Source organism: Petromyzon marinus, chromosome 84 (assembly GCF_048934315.1).
Source record: "Petromyzon marinus isolate PM22_M1 ecotype Great Lakes invasive population chromosome 84, UKy_Petmar_22M1.pri1.0, whole genome shotgun sequence".
Lineage (NCBI taxonomy): Eukaryota > Metazoa > Chordata > Hyperoartia > Petromyzontiformes > Petromyzontidae > Petromyzon > Petromyzon marinus.
Window position 1 is genome coordinate 3,597,480 of NC_133749.1, and position 7,500 is coordinate 3,604,979.

Here is a 7,500-nt window from a genome sequence, read left to right on the forward strand (position 1 = left end):
GATGTCACCTTGTGGAACGCGGCACTGAAGCCTCTTTGCGACATCTCCAGGTTGAAGGAGACCAAATCACCCTCGCTGGTGCCTGCGGAACGTCGACACACAAAGAGACACACACACAGACACACACACAGACACACAGACACACACAGACACACAGACACACACTCACACACACAGACACACAGACAGACACACAGACACACACACAGACACACACACACACAGACACACACACACAGACACACACACAGACACACACTCAGACACACACAGACACACACACAGACACACACACAGACACACAGACACACACAGACAGACACACAGACACACACAGAAACACACACAGACACAGTACACACATTCACACACCCACCCACTCACCCACTCACCCACCCACCCACTAACCCACTCATCCACCCACTAACCCACTCACCCACCCACTCACTAATTCACGCACCCATTCACCCACCCACCCAACAACCCACTCACCCACCCACCCACTAACCCACCCATTCACCCCCCCACCCACTCACCCACCCACTCACTAATTCACGCACCCATTCACCCACCCACCCACTCACCCACCCACTCACTAATTCACGCACCCATTCACCCACCCACCCACCCACTCACCCACCCACTCACCCACTCACCCTTTCACTCACTCACTCATTCACCCACTCACCCAGTCACCTACCAACCCACCCATTAACCCACTCACCCACCAACCCAATCACCAACTCACTCACCCACCCACTCACCCACCCATCACCCACTCACTCACCCACTCACTCACTCACCCACCCACTCACTCACCCACCCCCCCCACTCACTCACTCACTCACCCACCCACTCACTCACTCACCCACCCCCCCACTCACTCACTCACCCACCCACTCACCCACTCACCCACTAACCTACCCACCCACGAACCCACTCACCCCCACACTCACCCACTCACTCACCCACTCACTCACCCTCCAGAGCGAACATTCGCCCCTTCAGCGCCTTGAGGACTCTCCCCAGTGCCGTGAAGTCGCTCGCCCACTCACTCACTCACTCACCCACCCACTCACCCACTCACTCACTCACCCACTCACTCACCCACTCACCCACTCACCCACTCACCCACTCACTCACTCACCCACTCACTCACCCACTCACCCACTCACCCACTCACCCACTCACTCACCCACTCACTCACCCACTCACCCACTCACCCCCACACTCACCCACTCACTCACCCACTCACCCACTCACCCACTCACTCACTCACCCACTCACCCACTCACTCACCCACTCACCCACCCACTCACCTACTCACTCACCCACTCACCCACCCACTCACCCACTCACTCACCCACCCACTCACTCACTCACTCACCCACCCACTCACCCACCCACTCACTCACTCACCCACTCACTCACTCACTCACCCACTCACCCACTCACTCACCCACTCACCCACCCACTCACCCACTCACTCACCCACCCACTCACCCACCCACTCACCCACTCACTCACCCACTCACCCACTCACTCACCCACTCACCCACTCACTCACCCACTCACTCACCCACTCACCCACCCACCCACTCACTCACTCACCCACCCACTCACTCACCCACTCACTCACCCACTCACCCACTCACCCACTCACTCACTCACCCACTCACTCACCCACTCACTCACCCACTCACCCACTCACCCACCCACCCACTCACTCACCCTCCAGAGCGAACATTCTCCCCTTCAGCGCCTTGAGGACTCTCCCCAGTGCCGTGAAGTCACTCACCCACTCACTCACCCACTCACTCACTCACCCACTCACCCACCCACCCACTCACCCACTCACCCACCCACCCACTCACTCACCCTCCAGAGCGAACATTCTCCCCTTCAGCGCCTTGAGGACTCTCCCCAGTGCTGTGAAGTCACTCGCCACCTCCACGTGGAGGCTGAGCGGGCGACTGGCGATGAGCTCGGCCGTGTAAATGGCGCGGCCCTTGTGGAACACGTCACCCACCTGGGGTGGGTGGGTTAGTGGGAGGCGGTGGGTGGGTTAGTAGTAGGGTGGGTGGGGGGTGGGTGGGTTAGTGGGGGGGTGGGTGGGTTAGTGGGGGCGGTGGGTGGGTTAGTGGGGGGGTGGGTGGGGGGTGGGTGGGTTAGTGTGGGAGGGTGGGTGAGTGGGTGGGTGAGTGGGTTGGCGAGTGGGTGGGTGGGTGAGTGAGTGAGTGGTTGAGTGAGTGTATGAGTGCGTGGGTGAGTGAGTGGGTGAGCGGGTGGATGGCGAGTGGGCGGGTGGGTGAGTGGGTGAGTGAGTGGGTGGGTGGATGGGTGAGTGAGTGAGTGGGTGAGTGGACGAGTGGGTGGGTGGGTAAGTGGGCGAGTGGGCGAGTGGGTGAGTGGGTGGGTGAGTGGGTGAGTGGGTGGGTGGATGGGTGAGTGGGTGAGTGGGTAAGTGGGCGAGTGGGTGGATGGGTGAGTGTATGGGTGGGTGGGTGAGTGAGTGAGTGGGTGAGTGAGTGGGTGGGTGGATGAGTGGGTAAGTGAGTGGGTGGGTTGGTGTGTGCGTCTGTGTGTTTGTAGTCTAGCAAAACAACCCCCTACCTCCTCGTGGTCACGGACGGGCAACTCTGTCGTGGACAGTGCTGTGGGGGGAGGGCCAATTCCGATTGGCTCCTCCCCTCATGGCGTCTGTGTCCACCACAGTGGCTAAATGGGGGCTCTGGACGGGTGCGAGGGGCTGGTAACCCCTCCACCTTCAATAAATTACCACTAAACCACGTCTAAGATATCTAACTAATAACCTTGTGCCGGAGGCCCCGGGGGGCCAGGCGTCTATGACTTCTCCTGGCCAAAACCCCAATTTGGCGGAGCCAGGAAATTGAATATCTACCCTCGGGGCTCCTCCAGAAACAACGAAAAGCCACTTCGTGTGGCCACGTGGAATGTTCGAACGCTCACTGCGGAGGAGAGGCTGCCACTCCTCTGTCGGGAGCTGGACCGGAACCGCCTGGATCTCCGGTGGAACGGTTCTGGCTCCTGCCACCATGAGGGGTGGACAGTCCTCTACTCGGGGCAGCAGACTGCCAAACAACAGGGAGTGGCTCTTCTTTTGAACAAAAGAATGAAGGGGGCGTGGGAGCGTGGCGGTGAGGTGTGGGAAGCTGTAAGCCCCAGGCTACTTTGGGCTCGCCTTCCCATCAACCAGAGGCGAGGAATGGTGGTCGTGGTTACTTATGCCCCCACCGAAGACGAACATCCGTGGAGGGATGCAGGCAAAGCCGATGAGTCAGATGCCTTCTATGACCTCCTGTCACAGGTGCTGGCTAAAGTGGCCCCTCGGGATAGAGTCATCATGTTGGGTGACTTCAATGCCCGAGTTGGTCATGATGCTGGCACCTGGTCTGGAGTGATTGGAGGGCATGGGCCAGATCAGCTCAATAACAACGGTAGGAGGCTGCTAGATATTTGTGCAGCCCATGGGCTTGTAATTACCAACACGCTGTTCCGGAATCGGCGCATCCACACAACATCATGGATGCATGCCGGGTCCAAGCAAGAACATCTGCTGGACTACATAGTGACGGACCAGCGGATGCGAGCCCATGTCCTTGACACCAGGACCTACCGTGGAGCTGATCTGCCCTCTGACCATCGACTTGTCATCTGTAAGATACGCCTGCCATTCTTCCACTCCGGTGGTGGGTGTACACCCAGGACCCCATTCAAACCTACAGTGGCCTGGTCTCAGTTATCTGATGAAGGTTGCAAGCAAGATTTCATCATCGCTTGCGGCTGGGATTGGCATCGTCCCCCAATCCTCCTGATGTCAAGGGTAAATGGGCGAGGTTTAGGACTGTGACTCATGCAGCTGCAATGGCTGCTTTGGGTACATGGTCCAGACCTCCCCAGAGACCCTGGCTGACAGAGGAGGTGTTCAGGATGGTTGAGAAAAAGCGACAGGCCCACTGTCATCGGCTACAGAATCCCACGTCAGAGAATGAGGAGGCTTACCGCAGCCTTCGCTCGGAGGTTCGGAGAGCCGTGAGGCGCTGCAAGGATGGGTGGTGGTCGCGGGTTGCTGAGGAGATGGAGTCTGCCTCAGTGGCCCGTGATCACAAATCTCTATTTAACTCCATCAAAAAAGTAGCCTGCAGCGCCACACCTATTACCATCATTAGGGGAAAAAACGGTGATCCAATCTCCGACCCCCAGGAACAGGTTCGCAGATTTGCTGAGCATTTCTGTGAGGTCCTGGGGGAGGGAAAATCCCTCAGTCAGGAAAACATCGTGGCACAAAGTGAGGATGACCCTGCTGAGGCTGCGGTGCCTCAAATATTGGAAGAAGTCACCCCCTGTGAGTGGCTGGCTGAGGTGCCATCTGCTGAGGAAGTATTGAAGGCGATCAGGAGTCTGAGACCAGGAAAGGCAGCGGGCAGAGATGATCTCCCAAGCGAAATGCTGAGGGAGGGTGGCGTTTGTGCACAGACTGCCCTATATGACATCATAACAACAGTCTGGACCACTGGACGGGTTCCGCAGGATTGGAAGGATGCCCTGGTGGTCCCCCTTTTTAAAAAGGGGGACCACCAGGGGGACCGCACAGACTGTAACAACTACAGGGGCATCTCACTCCTCAGTGTGCCGGGAAAGGTCCTGGCAAGGATTATTCAGCATCGCCTTGCCAGGCACGCTGAGGAGAGGCTTGCGGAGCCCCAATGCGGTTTCAGGAAAGGGCGGTCCTGCACAGATGCCATATTTTCTGTCCGTCTGCTACAGCAGAGGTGTAGGGAATTCCAACAAGACCTACATCTCTGCTTTATTGACCTGGTCAAGGGCTATGATACCATCAGTAGGCCTGGGCTCTGGGTCGTTCTTCGTGCTTTTGGAGTACCTGACCCTCTGCTCACGATCATTAAGGACCTTCATGATGGTGAGCGAGCCTGAGTAAAACTACGTGGCTGTGAGTCAGAGCCATTCCCTGTACACCTTGGGGTGCGACAGGGATGTCCTCTGGCTCCCACATTATTTAACATCTATTTTGACCACGTAGTTCGTGAAGCCTTCAATAGCTGTACCCGGGGAATCTCCATATGGTACAGATATAATGGGAGGCTAATCGATGCCCGGGTGCGGTCAAGGGATGGCTCCCTATTGCTCAACCACGTTATGTATGCTGATGATTTGGTAATAGCTGCTCAGTCAGAGGAGGAGTTGGAGACGCTGCTGCTGAGACTGGAGCGTGCCACTAAGAGGTGGGGCCTTACCATCAGCCCCACCAAAACTAAGCACCTGCCTGGGTATTTTGTACCATCGGACACTCCACCCCCACAACTCCCAATCGGTGATGGGGCAGTTGTGGAGAGAGTGGAGAGTTTCCCATACCTGGGCAGTGTGCTTATGACTGGCTCCAGTTTAACAGCAGAGGTCTCACTCCGAATCAGTCGAGCGGCAATATCTTTTCATCGGTTGCGTAACGCTGTGTGGAAGCTACCTGGTCTGTCGCTCCGCACTAAGCTTCAGGTCTTCTCGGCCACGGTCATTCCCTCCCTTCTCTACGCTTGCGAAACGTGGACCCCCCTAATGGAACATCTTCGCCGGTTAGAAACATTTAGGCTGGCCTGCCTACGATCCATCCTGGGTTTAACCAGACTGGATTGTGTGAGGAGCTCACAAATCCTTGAAAGATCTGGGGAAGGTCCCATCGGTGAGCTCCTCCGGCGGGCAAGGCTGTGATGGCTGGGTCATGTAGCCTGCATGCCCAGCCACCGCATGCCGAAACAGCTTTTGTTCGGCCGGATTGAGGGGGCAAAGCGGGCGCGGCACGGGCTAGAGAAGAAATGGAGTGACGTGGTACAGGAGGACGTGGAGCTGAGTGGACTTGCCGATGACTGGTACCAGCGGTGTCAAGATCGGCCTCTGTGGAGGAGGCTCGTGAAGGATGCTACTGGGCAGTTGGAGGCAGTCGCCCTCCACCAACAATGGAGGGCGGAGGAGCGACGCTCACAACAACGAGCGGAGCGCCGGGTGGCTAAAGCACAGCAGCTTGGCACAGTAGGGGGCACAGGTGGTGCATCAGCCAGTCATCTCAGTCAGTCGACCCGTGGCACCTGGGTCTGCCCCGTGACCTCCTGCCAGCGGGCGTTCGACACTTCACGTGGCCTCAGGGTGCACATAGCCTGGCACAAGCGCCGTGGTGACGTCACCGCCACTTAGTGGCGAACGGCGGTGGTTGTTGTTGTTGTGTGTCACTGTGTCTGTGTGTGTCACTGTGTGTGTCACTGTGTGTGTATCTGTGTGTGTCACTGTGTGTGTATCTGTGTGTGTGTGCGTCACTGTGTGTGTCTGTGTGTTTATCTTCGTTACCCCGATGACGAATCTGGTGATGCCCTCCAGGGCTCGAGACTTGTTGTTGTTGTCACTGTGTGTGTGTCTGTGTGTCACTGTGTGTGTCACTGTGTGTGTGTGTCACTGTGTGTCTGTGTGTATGTCACTGTGTGTGTCACTGTGTGTGTCACTGTGTGTGTGTGTCACTGTGTGTCTGTGTGTATGTCACTGTGTGTGTCACTGTGTGTCACTGTGTGTGTGTGTCACTGTGTGTGTCACTGTGTGTGTGTCACTGTGTGTGTGTCACTGTGTGTGTCACTGTGTGTGTGTGTCACTGTGTGTGTGTGTCACTGTGTGTCTGTGTGTATGTCACTGTGTGTGTCACTGTGTGTGTCACTGTGTGTGTGTGTCACTCTGTGTCTGTGTGTATGTCACTGTGTGTGTCACTGTGTGTCACTGTGTGTGTGTCACTGTGTGTGTCACTGTGTGTGTGTGTCACTGTGTGTGTGTCACTGTGTGTGTGTGTCACTGTTTGTGTCACTGTGTGTGTGTGTCACTGTGTGTGTCACTGTGTCTCTGTGTGTATGTCACTGTGTGTGTCACTGTGTGTGTCACTGTGTGTGTGTGTCACTGTGTGTGTGTGTCACTGTGTGTCTGTGTGTATGTCACTGTGTGTGTCACTGTGTGTCACTGTGTGTGTGTGTCACTGTGTGTGTCACTGTGTGTGTGTGTGTCACTGTGTGTGTGTCACTGTGTGTGTGTCACTGTGTGTGTCACTGTGTGTGTGTGTCACTGTGTGGGTGTGTCACTGTGTGTCTGTGTGTATGTCACTGTGTGTGTCACTGTGTGTGTGTCACTGTGTGTGTGTCACTGTGTGTGTCACTGTGTGTGTGTGTGTCACTGTGTGTGTCACTGTGTGTGTGTGTGTTACTGTGTGTCTGTGTGTATGTCACTGTGTGTGTCACTGTGTGTCACTGTGTGTGTGTGTCACTGTGTGTGTGTGTCACTGTGTGTGTGTGTCACTGTGTGTGTGTCACTGTGTGTGTGTGTCACTGTGTGTGTCACTGTGTGTGTGTGTCACTGTGTGTGTGTGTCACTGTGTGTCTGTGTGTATGTCACTGTGTGTGTCACTGTGTGTGTCACTGTGTGTGTGTGTCACTGTGT

The 7,500-nt window shown here is 56.2% G+C and overlaps 1 protein-coding gene across 1 annotated transcript in view; it reads right to left on the minus strand.

Moving 5' to 3' along the window:
* Positions 1 to 7,500, minus strand: part of LOC116936888 (integrin alpha-L-like) — a 179,319-nt gene that overhangs the window by 110,719 nt on the left and 61,100 nt on the right. Inside the window, exons 9-10 of the mRNA XM_076057808.1 lie at positions 1,879 to 2,029; positions 9 to 82 (exon numbers count right to left, since the gene is read on the minus strand). Of these exons, the coding sequence (XP_075913923.1) occupies positions 9 to 82; positions 1,879 to 2,029 (225 nt within the window). The remainder of the gene's footprint in view (positions 1 to 8; positions 83 to 1,878; positions 2,030 to 7,500) is intronic.